General features: G+C 34.5%; 4 protein-coding genes across 4 annotated transcripts; 1 reads left to right on the forward strand and 3 right to left on the reverse strand.

Annotated features, from left to right (window-relative positions):
* Nucleotides 1–710: 710 nt before the first annotated feature.
* Nucleotides 711–5,165, reverse strand: LOC145574534 (uncharacterized). Its single transcript, XM_081632354.1, has 7 exons — nucleotides 4,803–5,165; nucleotides 2,858–2,937; nucleotides 2,540–2,600; nucleotides 2,022–2,079; nucleotides 1,761–1,818; nucleotides 1,322–1,394; nucleotides 711–1,007 (listed from the first exon to the last, which is right to left on the reverse strand). Exons 1-7 carry the CDS (start codon nucleotides 5,121–5,123, stop codon nucleotides 915–917), a joined length of 744 nt encoding a protein of 247 aa, XP_081488480.1. The 5' UTR covers nucleotides 5,124–5,165; the 3' UTR covers nucleotides 711–914.
* Nucleotides 5,166–6,926: 1,761 nt separating this feature from the next.
* On the forward strand, nucleotides 6,927–9,481 carry LOC145574536 (UPF0603 protein At1g54780, chloroplastic-like). Its single transcript, XM_081632356.1, has 3 exons — nucleotides 6,927–7,458; nucleotides 8,601–8,793; nucleotides 9,057–9,481. The coding sequence occupies exons 1-3, from the start codon at nucleotides 7,033–7,035 to the stop codon at nucleotides 9,302–9,304; spliced, it is 867 nt and encodes a 288-aa protein (XP_081488482.1). The 5' UTR covers nucleotides 6,927–7,032; the 3' UTR covers nucleotides 9,305–9,481.
* LOC145574535 (GDSL esterase/lipase At1g54790-like) lies at nucleotides 9,050–11,407 on the reverse strand. The gene is made up of 5 exons (XM_081632355.1): nucleotides 11,005–11,407; nucleotides 10,695–10,892; nucleotides 10,414–10,586; nucleotides 10,032–10,302; nucleotides 9,050–9,952 (listed from the first exon to the last, which is right to left on the reverse strand). The coding sequence occupies exons 1-5, from the start codon at nucleotides 11,237–11,239 to the stop codon at nucleotides 9,684–9,686; spliced, it is 1,146 nt and encodes a 381-aa protein (XP_081488481.1). The 5' UTR covers nucleotides 11,240–11,407; the 3' UTR covers nucleotides 9,050–9,683.
* A 1,398-nt stretch (nucleotides 11,408–12,805) lies between these two features.
* On the reverse strand, nucleotides 12,806–18,764 carry LOC145576246 (kinesin-like protein KIN-1). Its single transcript, XM_081634031.1, has 15 exons — nucleotides 18,651–18,764; nucleotides 18,448–18,550; nucleotides 17,909–17,952; nucleotides 17,251–17,280; nucleotides 17,046–17,168; nucleotides 16,924–16,949; nucleotides 16,703–16,784; nucleotides 16,194–16,235; nucleotides 16,082–16,115; nucleotides 15,894–15,969; nucleotides 15,606–15,825; nucleotides 15,432–15,523; nucleotides 14,749–14,863; nucleotides 14,456–14,632; nucleotides 12,806–13,323 (listed from the first exon to the last, which is right to left on the reverse strand). Exons 1-15 carry the CDS (start codon nucleotides 18,762–18,764, stop codon nucleotides 13,219–13,221), a joined length of 1,383 nt encoding a protein of 460 aa, XP_081490157.1. The 3' UTR covers nucleotides 12,806–13,218.
* Between the last annotated feature and the right edge of the window lie 1,095 nt (nucleotides 18,765–19,859).

Genomic DNA, 19,859 nt, shown 5'->3' on the forward strand with positions numbered 1-19,859 from the left:
GGTTTTTATCCGAATTATGGACACCCCTACAACATTCAATTAAAAACAACTTTAGCTTTGTGAATCCTTCAATCTAGCTAATTTGAATGTTTTTTAATAATGCAATTATGACAGTCATTCTTAGTCAACTTGTCTTTTAATTTCTATTATCTTCCCATATTATTTTTCTTATCAATAACATGTTTATTTCTTTAATCTTTAACATGCTTTCTCAAATCCAGCAAATCACACACATCCCTTTCTAAGAATTTGCCCAAACATATACACCAAAGACCAACATATAAGGCATGCATTTTATAAAAGACGCTAAAGCCAGAGTTCAGGCTGAACAGGTCCTAATCTGATATCTAATGTAGTTCAGTAGCTTTGGACAGTGCAAATTTTATACCGTGCACCTAATGGGGAGTGAAATAACTAAGTCCCGGGTAAAAGACTTTTGCTCCGGATTTAGGGTATATGAAGCATATAATCTACTTGTAGATGATTTCAATTTCCGCAAACAAAATTAGAAAGGAGATTTTCGATTAAAACACAGAATATTACTAATACTGTATTACATTAATCCAGGAACAACAAGTCTCTTCATCAAAGTGCATGTAAAATCTTGCACGCGAATACAAATGTAAAGAACATGCAATTATGCACAATATTAATTATAATACATGAACCTCTAGTTGTATGTTGCCTGTAACAGAATTTCTACAACATACTCGAACAAGACATGCAAACAGCCTAACAATGATATTTTGAATATGATGTACAATTACAATATGCCCACATTGCCCAGATCATAGGTACTGACCTACTGTATCACCAAGGAGGGGAACAAAAGGAACTGACTTTCAAGCAAAATGTAATGACTCCAGTCTTAAGATGATAATAAACAAAGCTAAACCTCAGTTGTCAAAGTAGGACTACAACAGCGTCAGAGACAAGGCAGCACTGCGAAGTTTTACACCATCGCTATCCCACTTAGACTGTGGGGCAGTCGCTCCAGCAACAAATGCCTGCACAATTTATAGCGAACATGAAACATCATATTGTGAAGTTAAAACAACTGGAATCCTTTCAGTCCACAATATGATTGCAAGAAGCATGCCCATTATACACTGTGGAAGCTAATATAATGGCTACAATATAAAAAGATCTACACTATCGATAGTATATATGATGACTACTTCGATAAGATCAAGGGAGTACACCTTTTATATCAGTAGCCAAAAATTGCCATGCTAATACTTTCTAGATAGAGTGTTGTCATTCCTAGACTGGGATTAAAAGACTAAATATATAAAATTCTACATGTATACTTAGAAAATACCTTTCCTCCATTAACAGCAGCTACAAGTGCAACATGTTGTTCATCTCTGCCAAACTCGTAGAAATAGTATGTCCTGGGTGACATGAGATACAACAAACATGAGACTAAAAGTTACTCTGGGAAGAGTCAGATATATCTTCATACTGCTAAAATAATACTCTGTATCAAAATGTCTAAAGCAACAAATAAAATAGAACTAATAGACAGGTAAATGCCCCCACCAATATGAGACGATTAGTTAATAGAACATAACTAATTAACATAAATCAAGATGACAGCCATCGAGATAACATAGTTTCTGTTTTGACCTCCCACCACCAAATTTTCAAATAAACTACTTTTCAGACGTGCTAGCCTATTCTTCATATTGCCAACAAAAGGAAAAGACAGATATTATTTTTGCACCATTTACAGAAATATCAATTTGATAGATTTTTACCTATAACCATCCTCTTCTTTTATTTTAATAGTTCGTGCGGAATACAGTGATGACCCACCTGCCATGGCACCAAACAAAAGATAAAGAACAATCAAGCCATAGCAGACAAATCAGGAAGCTGTGAACCAGCAAGTCACAGCAAAACAGCATCAAATAGCATAGCTGCATATCTTTCATGTATAAAATCTATTCGACTACCTTAATCCCCAATTTCTGTTTTAAGAAAGGAGGGAGAGGGGCTCTCAATGGTAATACATATACCTGGAATGAAAATCTTTGCTGCTTCTTTTAGAGAGCCTATATCAGTAATGTCCTGAGCCTGTAAGAAAATGATTATCATATCAAGAGAGTAGTACATTCTGTAGGAAAGAAAGCAGGTGATACAAGGTTCAACATAGTAACAACAAATGAGGTTAGTGAATCTAGCTAAAAGGTTAAACGTAAAATTGGTCAGGTCACGCGAAAAGCTGAGGAAAGACAGAGAAAGAGGACCCCATAGGTGCTTCAGCAACTTATTTTGGTAGTATGTAGCAGCTTAGAAGAGATAGATGCCCAGAGTCAATTGATAACATGAACATAGAACAAAAACTTCTAATGAATGAAGCATGCTTAAGTTGCAGAACTTGAAACAGACAGAATAGCATGAATGCAGCATACTCGACAACGTTGTATGAAGCCTGAGTCAGAAGATCAACAAAAGGGAATATAACACTTCAACCAAACAAATTCCTTAAGATAGCCAACATTGGATAATCTGTGAAGTAAAACAAGAAACACACCTCTAAGAATGTAATTTTCAATGAGTTGGATGGCTTGATAATTACACTTACTACCTCAGACCTGTATAAATGCAGAAGAAGTTAGTAATCCCAAATAAGTAATAAAGCTCAATGACAGAAATAAACCCAATATCAAGCAAATTTTTGTTGTTTCCCTTCACTGCAATTACATAGCAAAACCGACAACGCTATATGCCATAATTACTTACTGGTATCTCAAAAACTGAGAAACATATATAATGGACAAAGACTAATTATACAGAGGTGAAATCTTGTAGTGAATAAAACTCAAAAGAGGAGAAAAGACACTATGTTTACCCGTCAGAAGAGGCAAACCGTGCAGCAAAAGTCTTTGGCTTTGCCTTATCTCCATAAAGGGACAACCCAGCATTAAAATCCTGAAAGGGAAAAGGTGGAACATAATCTATAAGAAATCTATCCAATTTGGAGGGACAACCCAGCATTAAATCTTGAAGTGGAAAAGGTGGAAGTCGTGGAACATGATCTATAAGAAATCTATTTAATTTGGACAGGCGTAAAATGAACACAAAACTAATTTCCAAATACCATATTCGGTGATTTAACCAACATGTTCCCAAGATATGCATCATAAGAGAACAAAGATAAACAAGGTGTTGTCAAATGATTCAATTTCCATCATCAAACCTCTACAATTAATTAACCAACCACAGACCTAGCTGTCGGGAAACGCCAACAGTTTGCAACATGGTCAAATTGAAGGTAACTGGTTCAACTGCAAATTTATGAAGTGGTGAATATCATCATAATTATATAAAAGGATCTAAATACTCAATATTTCAGAAAGCTTATGGCCTTATCAGTCATCACTGCAACAGCATACCCTACACAAGTTATCTAACTAAATACACTCCCAAGTCATATTATCCAAAAGGTGTTCCTAAGCAATTAGAAAGTCTAGTGTATATTATTACCTCAACTATCTCATGATCAAAATTTTCTTTTGATCATGAGATACATTTGAATGGCGGTCCTAGGAATACATTTGAATGTAATTATGCTAGGAAAGTAGCATCATAATGTTTATGGTAATACAATATCATTCCAAATTCATGTTTTTTCTTCAAATATTTCCATTATCACCCACTACTCTTTCCCAAATGGTAATAATAATTTGTGAAGAAAATGAAATATTTGAGGTAAACTAAGCATTATTATGAGAATTGACATGTGAATTTTCTCACAAAATAGTACTATAAATTCAATTTCATTATCACCATATATCACCACTTAATAAATAGGCTCTAAGGGTTACACTCCTCTTGCACCTCAATTGTTACAGATTGCCCTTGAATTATACGAAGTACAAGCCAACATACACAATTACTTGAGCTATAAGATTTAGTCTCTATAGTGTTTTACTCAAAGTGTGGGACAAAGATATAGTATTATAACAACTATGAACTATGAAGCAAGGACCGAAAATAACATGGAATTCTATCTGTTACTACTCTCATTTGAAGTGTTCAAGAGCCATTTTATACATATTTCATGACGGTGTCTGACTCAAAGTAGTTTGAGTAATGTAAAACCAACCACTCTTCTAATTTCTTAGTTCATCACACCAAATTTAACTTTCTTAATCCTTGAGCATTCTACACCAATCCTTCTGAATGCAAAAAACAATGCCTATCCAAATAAAAAATTTAGATTTTAATCGCGTATGTCAAGCTATCCAAAGATACCATTGCACATTCTATGTTCCATTCACATTCCCATTATCATTATCATTTCCATTTCTTAGATTTAATTACTCTTGCTGAGCATAACATATTCCAACCTTTCAAGTACTCTCTCAATACAGAAAGCCTAGCTAAATATCCGACATTGATCAATCTCACACACATGAAAACTAAAATCGCTAATTCAAAACCTCTAATTCTCAACTAACCAATTTACTATGCATGTGTTTGAGTGACTGTGAGATTGATCAATATCAGATGTTACCATAGACTTCCTCGTCATGCCACACATATAAACTCCAATCATTTAAGTAATTTATCCACTCACAACACAATTTAGACAACAAACAATTTCCCAATACAATGTATAAACCCCATTATCCAATACCAACAATGATACCACAAAATCATTCGGGCATCCCTCAGTTTCCCAATTAATTGCTTCTTTATACAAAATTAAGCATACTTACTTGATACTAAATGCATAAAAACTAAGAACATAATCAAGGAAATCATTATATGAAAGAAAGAAAGAATCAAACCTCAGGTTCCATAACGTCCTGAAATTCGGGAGGAACACGAATGGAAAACCCATCACCAAAAAACTGAAACCATGATTTAGTGTTTAAAATACCCGAAAGAATCGATTTTGAAGGAGGAGGAGCTTCAGTTGCAGAAATGGCAGATGGGGTTTCAAGGATTAATGAAGCAATGCAGAGAGAAATTGATTGGAAGATGAAATCCCTCTTTTTTGAGGTTAAAGATTGAGTTTTGGGGTTAGAGGAGATAGAAGAAATGGGTTTAAGGGTTTGAGGTGGTTTTGATTGAGAGTGGTGGAGGGAGGAAGGAAGGAGAACTGCCATGAGAGTGTGAAGATAGCAGCCATGGCCACTAGAGAATGGTGTTTAGATAATGTGGGATAATGTTTATAGTAACTGCTTAATCAACAAATTGTGTGAAAAAAAGTTTGCTTAACCAATTAAGGAAGGGAGGTTTGATTAATTACAAACTAGATTGGTGCCCGTGCAATGCACGGATTTACCAGAAATATATCTTGGGAATTTTGTAATTTTTTTTGAGTTTACATTATTCATAAGTTTAATTTAATTGAGCTTTAATTATGCTAACTACTCCTATAAAAACTCTAATAACCTAATATGAACATAAATTACCAAAATAATACTACCTCAGTTCCTTTTTGATAGTCCCTTATGGGCATTTTTCACGGAAATTAATAAACACAAATAACAATAGTTAAGGTACATCGAAAAAGTAAATTAACATTGGGTATGCAAAAAAGTAGAGAGAGAAAATAATAAAAGTACATGGGAAAACAAAATTTACATGGAAAATATAAATTTGCACAAGTATTGTTGCAAATTGGAGGGAAGTTTGGTAAAAAAAATTAATATTTATAGTTGTTGGAAAAAGCAAATGTGATGAACATTTTGGGACTAAAATTTGCCCATAAGGGACTATCAAAAGGGGACGGAGGTAGTAATATTTATAGTTGTTGGAAAAAGCAAATGGGGTGAACATTTTGGGACTAAAATTTGCCCATAAGGGACTATCAAAAGGGGACGGAGGGAGTATGTACTTATTTTAAATTAATTACCTAAATAATAATTACTTTATATCTGTTTAAAAAAAATAAAATAGAATTAAATAGCATTTTTTTTCAAAAAGAAATAATAGCATTTGAGCGGGAAATCTTTTAATAAAATAGCGTCACGTGTACAGCTTTGAAAAAAAGATGACATCAGCGGTTGTTACTTTAGTATTAATTATAGATTATAGATTATAGATAGATTTACAATCTCAAATCCCACCTTAATAGCTTCGACTTTATTTTATTCATCTTATTTTAACAATAAATTAGAGTGTGACCCAAGCGATTCTTAAGATCGTACTATAATTATCATGTTGTAATATTTAAATTTTTATCTACATATTGTAGTGCATTATACAAATTATTAAACAATATAATAAGGGTTTGTTCACATTTACTAAACTGGACTGATTGGATTTGAACTGAACTGAATTGAATAGAGGTGAAATGAATATTTTATAAGAGAAGGAGATTAGGAGCTGAACTGAAATGAATTGAACTAAATTGATTGGAGTTAAAGTGAACATGCTCTAACCAATGGAAAACAATATATAAATAAACACCATATTCAAAGTTAGATATATAAAGTGTTAAATACGGAGTATAAAAGTATAAGTAACTAAGATGGTTAGACATTCAACTTAATTGTTGTTGGTCTTAAGTTTAAACACTAGAAAGATCATATCTTATAAGCATTCTTAGAGTAAGCATTTTTTTAAAATTATAGAGATTTTAGAAGGAGTTGACTCTACCTTTTTTTTTTATCTTATATTCCGTCTACTTTAAGAGAATTTTTATTAATTTTAAGAGACCTAATTGAAACACTTAAAATTAATGGATTTAACCGTCACAAAGGGTAAAGTTTAAAAATCTCTAATGTTGTTAATTAATTCCTTAAAAAAATTTATCCAATCCAAACTCTTACATAGGAACATAGATAGACAGAAGTACCCCTCTCACATCCTCATGGGTCCATAGACGTTTATCTTGTAGTTACTTGGAATCAAACAATTCAAAATCAAGAAAAATGCAAACCACACATAATTCTTGAAGCCACCATTCTCCAAACCAACACAGAAAAAAAAATCTGTGCTTTTATCCAATTATCCTTCATCAGTTCTTCCATGAATTTTCTCTCTCTAAAACTATAAACCCTCTTAAAAATGGAAACCATTCTCTCTCCTCCCACATTCTCTCCATTTCTCAACCCAAAACCTTCATCTTCAAAACCCAGATCACTTTCATTACCCTTCACAAAACCCATAATTTGTTCCCTAAAAAAACCCAATTGTTTACCTCAAAAATCATCATCTTTTACAGTACCCAATCACTGGTTTTCACCCATTCAACATGGATTAGCAGCTCTTGCTCTGTCTTTAGCCCTTAATTTCTCCCCCATTTTGCCAATTTCTGGTGCTAATGCTTCTGAATTTGATGTTTTAAATGATGGTCCACCAAAAGAATCATATGTTGTTGATGATGCAGGTGTTCTTAGCCGTGTTACCAAGTCTGATCTCAAGAGATTGTTGTCTGATTTAGAATCTAGGAAGAATTTCCGTGTTAATTTCATCACTGTCCGCAAACTAACAGTAAGTTTCACTTGATCACATGTTTTTTCAGTCTTTGAATATGAATTCTTGCTTAAGATGTCATAAGATAAGGGGTGCTAATTGAGCGAGCTGAGACTGAGCTTGGATCAGCTCATTATACTTGCATTCGAATTCAGAGCTGAGTCATTGGTTTTTTCGAGTTTAAATTACAGTTGAACTTGCCATATAGCTCAACTTCTGCTGGGAATTTCGAGCCGAGCTTGAATAGTTCACAAATATGATAGGCCATTAACTTTGATTAATGTTAGTGTTTTTAATGAAGTCCAAATGAAGGTTGTTGATGTTAGTGTTAAGGGTCATATATTTTTAGTTTTGAATTTTATGTGCATCACCCCTGTGGCCCTGTACAGTTATGGCTTACTTGTTACAAAGATTATGAATGGTTATGAGTTTGTGTGCAATTATACGTGGAGCGCGTGTGCCATGATCATGATAGCACATCCCACTACCAAGCTTGTGTTATATGGGATAGTGTTATTAATCTTATTATAACTTGTTAGTTGTTACCAGCATGAGGTGAGTATGGATGGTATTATGGTTATGAAATTCGATGATGAGTATGACATTGTGATGCATTGCTTTGGATAGTTGAGGTGACATGGTGAAAAAATCACACAGAAACCCATTACCATAAGGTAGGTATAAACCTAATGAAGTTACTACAAAGATAAGAGCAATATTACAGATTTGTGTGTAACCGCCTAGAATGAGAGAAATCAGTTGCAATCCATGGATCAAGAGAGGGCATTTGATTATCTTGCTCTAATTGACTCTAAGGCTCTAACTCTTGTAGATATCCAATGATCTAAAACTTGGCTAGAGTTTTCGAGCATTAATTCCCTTAGTTTTAGTGAAATATTGCAGGTATGTGTGTTGCTGATCCCTCTTGGCCTGGAGAGACAAGACTAGGTAATTGTCATGTACGAAGAACAATGTAGACATTAAGGTCTTTTAGTTGGGAAATGTCGGTGTGTGAATTCAGATACAAAGTTCATGATATTTGTCGTTTATCCTGCAGTCAAGAGTCTATTGAACATTAATCATAGATTTGAATTTGTAAAATATCTGTGGTGTACGAAAGCTTAACACTAATTAGTGAGTTTGCTACTGTTTGCTTCCAGAGCAAAGCTGATGCTTTTGAGTATGCTGATCAAATTTTGGAGAAATGGTACCCAACTGTTGAAGATGGTGATAACAAGGGGATTGTCGTGCTTGTCACTAGCCAAAAGGAAGGGGCAGTTACCGGCGGACCTTCATTTGTCAAGGCTGTTGGAGAGAATATTCTTGATGCAACCGTGTCAGAGAATCTTCCTGGTAAAGAACCTTCATTTTTTCTGTTTCGTATCCTTTCTTTTGGTTTTAGGGGGTTAAATGAAGTTCATTCATCATTTGATGCTACTCGCACTTTACTTGAATTATCTATTACAAACGATCAATTTAATTCTGCACAATTCAGTAGAAAATCCTAGTGGTAGGTGCAAAGTAAAAAGGTTTATAATGTTTAAACAAAGTTTTATATATCTTGAGTTTTACTATAATTGTTGAGAACTATTGATGATGGAAAAATGTACTTACAGTATTAGCAACTGAAGAGAAATACAATGAAGCCATTTATAGCAGTGCCAAGCGGCTAGTGGCTGCTATTGATGGTCTTCCAGACCCTGGTGGCCCATCATTCAAGGACAACAAAAGAGAGTCAAACTTTAAGTCCAAGGAGGAGACAGATGAAAAACGAGGTCAATTCAGTCTTGTGGTTGGAGGTTTGTTGGTCATTGCTTTCGTTGTCCCTATGGCACAATACTATGCATATGTTTCCAAAAAGTAGGTTGTGTTTAGATTATTCTCCAAGGTAACTTCAAATATTTTTAAATTTTTTGTAAAGTATATGTACAAATACATAAATTGAATAAACAAAATTGTTTGACCATGTAAACTACTGATTGATGAGGCACTTTTAGTTAAGGGCTATGAGAAGGGGAAAAAAAAAATTATTTGATGAGAATGAGACATTGAATTTTGTTCTTTATGTCAATGCCTAATTAGCAATTAAATCCTGCTCTCCTCAATAAGGATATCACTTGTAAAATGAATCAATGTAATTTTAAGAGAGAAATATTTTAGAAACATATATTCAGGAAGAATGAATTGGATTTTACATACTATACTTTTTTTGGGGCCTAACGTTAGATACATTATTTTGTGTTTTAGAACTTGAGCTTTAACAGAAAAGGCATTTTGTCAGAGAAAGGTGGATCAGAATATTTTCCAGTGAGTATTTGTGATGCTACATACTGGTTTGCTGCTTCTGTGTAATGAATTCCATCCCAGTTTATATACTCTGTGCTGTCACTGCATCCTTTAGCAGTAACATTGTTGCCATTTATTACTTTCGTTTGCCCACATGGTACCCGACTGTCATAATTTAGTGGTGCACCGCCATATCCACAGCAAGCCATGATCGGTTGTTCAAATCCTGCAAATAGTGATTTTAGTGGATTTTCATGACAAAATGGAAGGAACAACTGAAATTTAGGGAGAGATTTGAAACTCACCATATCTAGAATAGTTTGAAAGAAGATTAGTCTTTATTGAGTATATATCAACATAGGTGACATTTGTATCTGGATATTGCCCCTGCACCTTTTTGGTCAGAGCATGTAGTTGCAGATTGAAGAGCTGAGCTGCTTGGTTGTGTGCACTCACACACCCTAACGCATCTAGCTTTGATCGATCTGTCCCAAATTTGGCTATGTTCTGAGGCAGGCACCCAAGGGGACCAGTATTGTGAATCCAAAAGAACCTTGCCCCCTCTTCATACAATTTCTGGAAAGAAAAATAGACATTTGAACAACATTAGTTGTTTTAAATGTTTATGACATACATTACACACAACTGATGCCAAATTCTAGATTCTGAGTCACTTCTAGGGCTTACCATCATGCCAGCTTCAAATTCTTGCAAAATGTATGGGATTGAGGCTAGAATTTGATCAAATGACTTTGAATAAAATGCTCCTGCCAAATCGTTCTGGCCTATATCAAACATGTAAAGAGCCTTCTCAAAGGAATCTTGTGCTGGGATATACTTGTCATATTTCCTACCTGTAGCTGCGAGGAACAGGTAAACAAGATCAGAAATTCTCCCATAAACTTTTTTTCCCTACATAAACATTCCAAAAGTAGCGGTGTTATTCTGTGGAAGGCTAAGATGCATACTTTTAGATATATCTTGAACTCGATCTTTGAATCGGAGGAACTGAGCCACCTGAACCCCAAATGAGAAGGGACTAACTGATGTTGCAGTAGCTGGAAGAATAGTTGATCCTGCAGTAGCAAAATTGCAACCTCTTCTAAAAATAGGTGCACCAATGGATTCCAAATAGGCATTCAGAAAGGGTAGGTCCATATCATCCACTACAATACATAAACAGTAAGGTTAAAAACACAATGGAGGAAACAGAGAAAATCAGAGGATATGTAGACTGAACCAAAAAAAAAGAGAGAGAGAGACAGAGAGAGATCTTACTGAGAAAATCTATAATCAAACGACCATCACTGTATCTCCCTGATGGTTTCTTGAAGTAAGTCTGTCCATATGGATCGGAGATACCCTCGAGGCCTGAAGCCACTAGATCACCTGTATCAGAATTTGAATCACCAAAGTTGAAAACTGCAGGGTAGTTGAAATCAATGGATTCGACATAAGATATTAATATCGATGTTAAGAGGAAAAATTGGATAAATGAGTTCTTGATTGCCATAGCTGGTGCAAGATGAGCTATTTGATTTCATTAGCATTGCCTCAGAACAAACTTTATAAGCTGTTAGTTAGAAGACAATAAAGAGTGAGAAACTAAAGGGAAAGATAAGAGTTGGTTGGTGACAATCTTGGGCATACAAAAGCTTGCTTTGAATCATAGTAATCTAACAGAATTGGCCTGCCTATTTTTCCTGATGCCAAATATGCCCTTGGTGTGATCATTTGGTATAATGGTAAAAAGTCATTATGCTGAAATCTAGCTCATTAGTGTACTATTACCATTTTTAAAATACAACTTCAAAGTCACACGGTCTTTCATGAATATATTTTCTAATAAATTGGCAATACTATTATTTTAAAAAATGTTAGCTTTTAATACATTGAGAGATTAGTAATTTTCATATTCACCTGTTTTATTATTAATTTCCGCCCTAAATAAGCACTAACGTCGCCTTATTCTCCATATACAAATCGTCGCCTTATGCTCCGTAAACTTATCTGTGTCGAATACGTGAAATGCTTTATCTCTCTTAAAACACAACCTCTTATCAATTTTTTGAAGCTTCATGTGAGATATGACCAAAAGTTCCTTCAACCTATACGATGCACATGTTTAAAAGAGAGGTTCCTGTGTACAACAAATTAAAGCCTTATGTCTTTGAGCTGAGCCAAAAATATATAAGTATGTATTTAGGTCATAATTGGAGACCCTAGAGTTTTTGTCTAAATCAATAATACTCCATTTGTTCCTGCACAATTGCATTATTTGATTTTACACGTAATTTTCGTAGAGCATATGTATAAGATATGAGAAGTACATATTACTGGTATAACTTAAGAGTGGGACAAGTAAAGTATGATATATAACATTATGATGTAAAAGTGGGGCATGTGCTAAGAAATTATACGGGGAAGATAACTAAATAAATTGGTAAGACTTTACAATATGGGAAACTGATGCAAGTCATGCAATTATCAAAAATCAAATAAGGCATGCAATTATTTAAAAAGGAAAGGAGTAAGTCATAAACTACGTTATGTGCTAGGATATTATAAGATAGAAAATCCATCTTTCACAATTTACCATTAAATAATTCCTATAGCAAGGACAAAGTAAGAATTAAGCACTAAAGCACCATCATTTGAACTCCCAATTATTCCTACAAATTCAATTAATTAGTTGTCGAAATTGTTTCTCTGTTCCTATTAATTGCAAATTTACGAATTAACACAATAATTGTTTGTTTGGATTATAGTTATATAAATTTATTGAATGAATTAGGACTTAACTTGGAGGGACAATTTAGTTATCAGGTGGAGTCAAATGGTAATGAAGGTGGGGCAAAAACTATCCATTCCAATTTTCCAAGAAGCAAACTGTTTACTTTTTATATATCTTCTACGAATAGCAATATCAACGCTATCATTTGTGTGGCTGTGACAAACAATATGAATAAAATACCTCAAGATATAGTATTCTTTCACTTTACACAAATGTAAACTCCGAAAGCTTAGAATATTGAGTTGAAGACATTTACATGTATATATATATGATGTGACAGTGAGTGAAATCTTGAGTTCCACAGCATTCCAGTTTTTTTGTGTTTACAGACTTCGGTCCTGTTAGCTAATAGGGCTGTAATGTATATATACGAGGAGCCACATATATGGTGTAGTGCCGGCTGCCCACATAATCATTGGAGTAAATATTTATGAAGACGGAGGTATGGAACCGTTGCTTTCTGATGATATTGCTGACAAGTTTGGCACTTCATATACATTTTCAAGGTTGCTGAGCATGTTTTAGCACCTGGATCAGGATATAAAACAGTTGGATATAAGAAATTGATAAAAAGTATTCAGAAGATATCTGAAGGATTATAGACTTGTACGTAATAAACTAAATGAATTTACTGCCCTGTTTACTGATTTGATGAAAAAATCTTCACATACCTGTCTAAGTGACAAAATATGGGCATATCACCAAAGAGTGCAGAAGCCGAGGGCATATGATAGTCTATCCAAAAAGCTTCTATTTTCTGCAGCTGCTAGCTTGTCCTTCAGAATTTTGTTCTGCTTCAGTAGCTGCTAAGCACATTGCTCGTCAAAGGACACACAAAACACAACTACCTTTTATACTATATTTCAGAAATTGAATAGCTTAATGTTGATAAGATGAAAAAATATAGCTTAATAGAGCTAGTTTCTCTTTTTTATCATTTTTTTTAATTGCTTATGAGAGCTAGCTAAAAAAAAAGGCAGCTAAGAAACACGCAGTACGTGTGCATCTGCAGTGTTCAGTGCCATGAATGTCATCTTAACTCCTAAGGATTTCAACTACCTTTCTCAAGAATGATACTACTTAAGTGTGCTTTCTCCTGTTTCTTGTAATAATGATATCAAGTTATCAACTCTTCTTTTTTTACCTCACATTTAAGTCACCAGGCTTGGATGGCTATAATTTTGCTTTCTTAGAAAGAAAAAATGGGTCGCCTGAGTGATAATGATATTTGATAGCAAGAACGCCTACCATGGTATCATTCATTAGACTGGGCATTTGTTGTGACCATACTTCCAAAGTTCAGGTCCCCTGCCATATTTTGTCTATCAGAATGTTTCAAATCTCCATTCTATGATGACTACTATAGAGCGAGTGCCTAAGGGCTTTTCAAAGAGGGTAGAGGATTGCATCATTGCAGCAACAAGATTTACTTTCACCTTATCATTTAGTATGGAGAGCATATAAAGTTGAAAATGCTTCCAACTGCTCCAAGAATAAAGCTAATCTTGTTTGATTGAGTGAAAATTGCTCTTCGGGAAGGGTGGAAACTGGGTCTACCCTCTAAACCCATGCAAAGTAGAAGAATTCAAAATCTAAGTCAAAAAATGCAATTTGCAACCGTGTCTAAAATCTGAAGAGGGATATTTTAAGCAAAGTGCCTGAAGGGGAACTTGGAGAGAAATAATGTCAAGGTTATGGTAAGAATGTACACAGATTGGACTCTTTGGAGAGTATGGAGATGCACTTCTGCTACATCTTTTTCTTCTACTCGCAGTCTAGTTCAGCATACTTAATGGATTATAAGCGTAAGCACTAAGCAAGTAGTCCGTGTAATGCAGTTACCCCTCTAATCATTACAGGAAAAAATAAAATAGAAAAAGTAAAGAGATTGCACAACTTTATATTTAACTAATAGAGACATAAGATTGTTTGTACCTCCTCCACTGTGGAAACAAGCTCTACTGTTATCCCCAAGGATGACATGAGAGTTGACTCGACAGTTTCACATTCCAATATCAAGTCTTCCATTGAACTCGGGTGGTACATAATTCCCTCTAAGATTAGCAGCTCTCTTAGCATCTCCAATTCCTCAGTGCCCATTCTGTCTTTCAGCTATTACAGAGAGAAACACATATGCCTAAGCAGACATGATTTTTTTACCCCCGGAGGGTAGAGCAAAGCAGTTGAGCATATACAAACAAATTAAATAACCAATTGAGTAAGCATACCTTATCCAAAATTCTCTCGCATGCCACATCTTTGTTTAGAACAGCATATTCTTGTGTCTTGCTAAGTCTATCTTCGCATGGGATAACACAAGGTGCCGCTTTTATATGTTGAGCCCTGAGCCATTAAAAGGACAACAAATAACCAACCTTCAGTAGATTTATTACAAAAAGTTGCTCTACATGAGCAAATTCAGCACTTCAAAGAGGATGCACACTTCAGATTTTTAAATATTGAAGGTGAATGTTGAATCACTTCTGACCTTCTGTACAAACATCCAAGAAAGTGAAGAGAGAACAACTATAACTGATTGAGAAAAGGACAACTAAAATTGACCCCGGGAAAAGGAGAAGAGAAAATATGACCAATGATTTTTTATGCCAATTACCTAAATGAATTAAGTCATCCCCAAGAAAGGGTCTCACTCTTCATTTTCATAGGGCATCACCGCATCATTAGCACAAACAAAGCTTTCAAGCATAATACAGTATTTAAGATTTGATGTACTTTAAATTTAAGAGAAATCTCATCATTTATTTAGACTTTATCAGTTTAATCCTTTGTTAGTATAAAATATATCTCTCAGTTAGACAGATTTGAGATATACAGCCCCTTACCCCACCCCACCTCTTCCCACACACACATGCATAATGAGCTGCATTTTTCTGAGTTGAAATTAGGCAACCTTGCACCAAAGCGAAGGGTGGACAGAGTCTCCGATGCATTTGAAAGACTTGGAGAACAGCAGCACAGCAAAGCCATTCGGCAACTGCCACCCTGCAATATGAGATTTAGAAGAAACAGAAAATTTCACAAATCCAGCACAAGGACAGAAGAAAGAAAAAAAAAACAAACTAACCAGTGCATCTTGTAGTATTCGAGTAAGCTTAGAATCACGATAAGGAATGTGGGTTAACTTGCTCAGTGGGCTACATGTTAATGCATTTACAACATTTCCAAGGGCAGAAAGGGACTTGTTAATTGTCTTTGCCTCTTCCAGAAGTCTACCTTCTGCTCCAGTTTTCCCCACTTTTTCAGAGCCAGCCAAGTCCACGAGAATAAGTTTCCCCGTTTTAGTCCTGTAAACAAATTTCAGATCAACAATTTATAAAAAAATCTAAGATAGACAATAGGAATAAGAAAATACCTCTTATCAGCAGAAATCTCTTGCTGAACTGTGAAAATATAGACACAATGACTTCTGCTACTAGCAACATTCATCTCTGATACCAAGATTGAGTAACAAAAGCATCAAGATTTCTATCTTTGTATAAACTGATATATAGCCATATAGGGTGTCAAAGATTTGATAATTCACGGAGAAAAGATGCTCACGGGTCTCCCCAACTGCTCTATTCATAATTCCATTCTGCATTTTTAAGAACCTTCTGTCAGAAGCTAAAGCGTGAATAGAACTTAGAAACATCTGTAGCCATTCTCAACTTACAGATAGAATTTGCATTGCTTCAGAAGCTTCCAGCACAGGAATCTAAAAATGTTGAAGTCATTGTAGACTGATGTGAGCATGCCATAAGTGACCAATAAGCAGGAGAGAAAAGCCATAGTTAGGCATTCCAAGTTGAGCACAATTTTCACTGGGCGGTGCACTTTTTATGATACCAGCAACGTATGTTAGCACTTAACATGATTGGCAAAAGATGACCTTAACATATATGGCACATGTTATAGTATCGTCAGAATCTTCCAGCCCATAGGAATATAGGATGATACTTTTTTTTTTTTTTTTGACGGAAGGATGATACTTAACATTTCACAAGTATAAATGTTTTTATAAACTATTGCAGTCATTTCATATTCGTAAGTTGAACTTCACATAACTGGGAAAGGACTCCAAAACAATGAAACAAGCCAATATTTCCAGTTGATAAAGTTCTTGTTAGTACTTTTGGCAGGAATCGCAGGGTAAAGTCAAGGATAAGTAAAAAGTAAACTCACCTCTGTGGCTCCAGACAGTAGAATTCCTTGAGATTTGCTCTCCTTAATTTGTATGTTATCCTTTGACAAATCAAACAGGTCCCTGTAAAGAAGGATCACGCCTATTGATCATATATCTTGGTTAAAAGTCAGAAAAAGTAAAGCATAATAATCTGGCTCTTCCACTAGAAATGTAACCGTTTTTACTTCATTACAGAATCTGACTGTCTATTGATACCAACCTCACTTTTTCCATGTAAATCTCAACCTGCAGCAGTTTGAGAATGCGTAAGCCCCATAAGAAGAGTGTGGGAGGGGGGGGGCATAATCAGATGAAACACAACTACAGGAACAAACTTGTTACCATTGACAATTTAACTGAATATGCAGTTGCTCCTTGTGAAGAATGGATCATCTCAAAGAGTCCTTCTATAACTCTTGGGATCAGACCTTTCCTTTCAGCATCACACTTGATGATTCCAGGTCCCTGGCATGAAGATTCTTTGATAAGCACCTGACTATTTAATAACCATGAACTAGTACCACTTTGAAAAGAAAAATCTTTTCACCTCCATGCTGTATGTCTTGCCAGCTCCAGTCTGTGACCACATAAGCAAAAGTAGTTCAAGTTGGTTAGAACTTGAAAATCAATGATAAGCCTACATGAAGAAGAGTCTTAGAAGAATTAAAACTAATATTGCCCTTGCATCTAACCTCTAGTTCTTAATGTTGGGTAAATAACAATTTTTAAGTCAAAAGCGTTAATAGGAATTTAGGATTGCTTTAGAGTTTATATAAAAGAGAATTTCAAATATCTTATCAAAAATAATAATAGCATGTGCATTACCCTAGTCAAGTATTTCAGTCTTTAGGACACAATCTGCCTCCATTATCAAAGCTATTAGAGCATCTCCAATGGTTGAAAGTACTGTGGCATAAGATCTAAAGTGGCAAGCATAGCTAAACTACCTTGACAAAAATGTGATTACAGAGAAGTATTTCAGATAATCACACCAGAGTTCTTTCACTTTGGAACTATAACAATTATTCCTAGTTATCCAAATACAGCAGATATAAACATAAATTCACCAGGAAAAAAAAATTGGTAGTTATTTCTAATATTTGTCAACTACATTCCAATATTGCTCAGAAAGGTGTAGCAACGGGAGATAAGTAGCAAAAGTTACCAAGCAAAAGCAGAACGCAAGCCAAGCAAACGAAAGTTACCTGGCCATAAGAGAGGATGGTACCGTTAAGTCCATTAACAGTATCTGTGATGTTTTCATAGCATAAACAAACAACATTTAAACCGATTAGCACATAGTTTTTACATTTTATTTTTCTTTGTTTTTTCTGCACTCAAGCAATAAAAAAAAACAAAAGAAATACAATTTGCAATTTCCAAATTAGAACAGCAAAATCAGTAAAAGTCAGCAGCTACTGTAAATTCCATTATGTTTATTTCGCCTCTATTCGATAATTACACTAAAGAATTTAACGCTAAGGAAAAACTTCACCAACAATTTTTCCAGCGAAAATTCAATCACAGTATTAGAATAAGTCAAAATTTCAGTAAATCAACCTCTAGTTTCAAATAATGAAACATATTTCAACACTATCTTTCTCCAAAACCAAAAATTGTTTGCTCATTTTCCGGTTTCTAATCATCGATCAAAGAGATAAATCACTAACACTAGGCAGTAATTAAATAACAAAATCAAACCTAAATATCATTTTTACTTCAAATAATTCAAAATATTGATCACCTTGAACAATCGGCATAGCTAAAACTTCATAAACACTAGCTTGAGCAGAATCTTCATAGAACACTTTGTCGAAACCGAATTTTAAATCTCCGTCTTTCTCATCCTTCAATTCAAGTAAAATACATTCAAAATCAGCGAAAAAATCAAAATATTCGAAGATTTTTAAACTTTTCCGAAATTTCTGATATGTATGAGAAAATTACCTTGAAATTGAAGGATTCGTCATCAATACGATGAATACTTACGCCATTGCCGTGATCTCTGATCTCGCCAGAACTCAAAGGCCTGAATCGAGCACAAACTATGACCTTCGACATCTTTAATTAAACCTAAGAACCAAAAATTGAAGATGTAATTCAAACCTAAAATCGAAAGATAGCAATTCAGCCTGAATTTTAACGATCGTCGATTTTTTGTACTGTAAACTTGTAAACTACGAATTAATCAAACGATAAAACGGAAAATTAAGTAAAATAAGAAAAATTTACCCTGAGTAGAATTATACTGGATGATAAACTTGCACAATTTCTGAAGGTTTTGATTGAGATTTGAAAGCTAGGGAGAGAACAGAGAGCCACAGAGGAGAGTATACTGGAAGAAGGGAGATAATTTTGAATTGAAAATGTTGAAGGAGAGAAGAGTGAAAGATTTTGTAGCGTTGGCGGGAGATTTGAGACGGCGGTTTTTTTTTTTTTTTTTCCCACCTGATCTACCTTTTGACTAATCCGAATTCAGGATTTAATTTCGAGTGATTAGATTTTAATCTCCCTCAATTGTTATTGTGAGGAATTGAATACACGGTCCTTCTTATTAACAATGACGGATATGGAAGGACGATGTATTCAATTTCTATTTGAACATGGAAAAAAAATTCTTATTAACGTAGTAATTAAATTTTTTTTCCTATAAAAATTGCTTATGGAGTATTTTTTTTTTTTTTTTTTTTATCAAATGACCTCATTAAAATTTATCAAATGTATTTTGATTTGTTAAATATTTTTTCAAGATCCGTCACTGCTATTGAATGTAGCCCCAATCACCATTATACAGTCTATACCAACAATCAATTAGTTGAGATGGCGGATAATTAATTGTCATCAAACTTAATGGATCATCACTTAAATCTGATATCAAATCTATGCAATTTTACTTTTTGAAAAAAGAAGAGCCATTCAAGGCTTTCTTTTCATAAATTGCTCTTCTACTCCCCTCCATTTCAAAATATGTAATGGATGTAGTGTTTATGGCTTTTATTACCTTTTTTTTTTATTTGTTTTACTCAGCGCCTGTTCACATTTACTGAATTAAGCTGAACTGAATTGATTGGAGCTGAACTGAACTGAGCTGAAATGAATATTTTATGAGAAAGGGAAATTAGGAGCAAAACTGAACGGATTGGAGCTGAATTGAAC

The sequence above is a fragment of the Chenopodium album genome, chromosome 13 (assembly GCF_948465745.1).
Source record: "Chenopodium album chromosome 13, dcCheAlbu1.1, whole genome shotgun sequence".
Lineage (NCBI taxonomy): Eukaryota > Viridiplantae > Streptophyta > Magnoliopsida > Caryophyllales > Amaranthaceae > Chenopodium > Chenopodium album.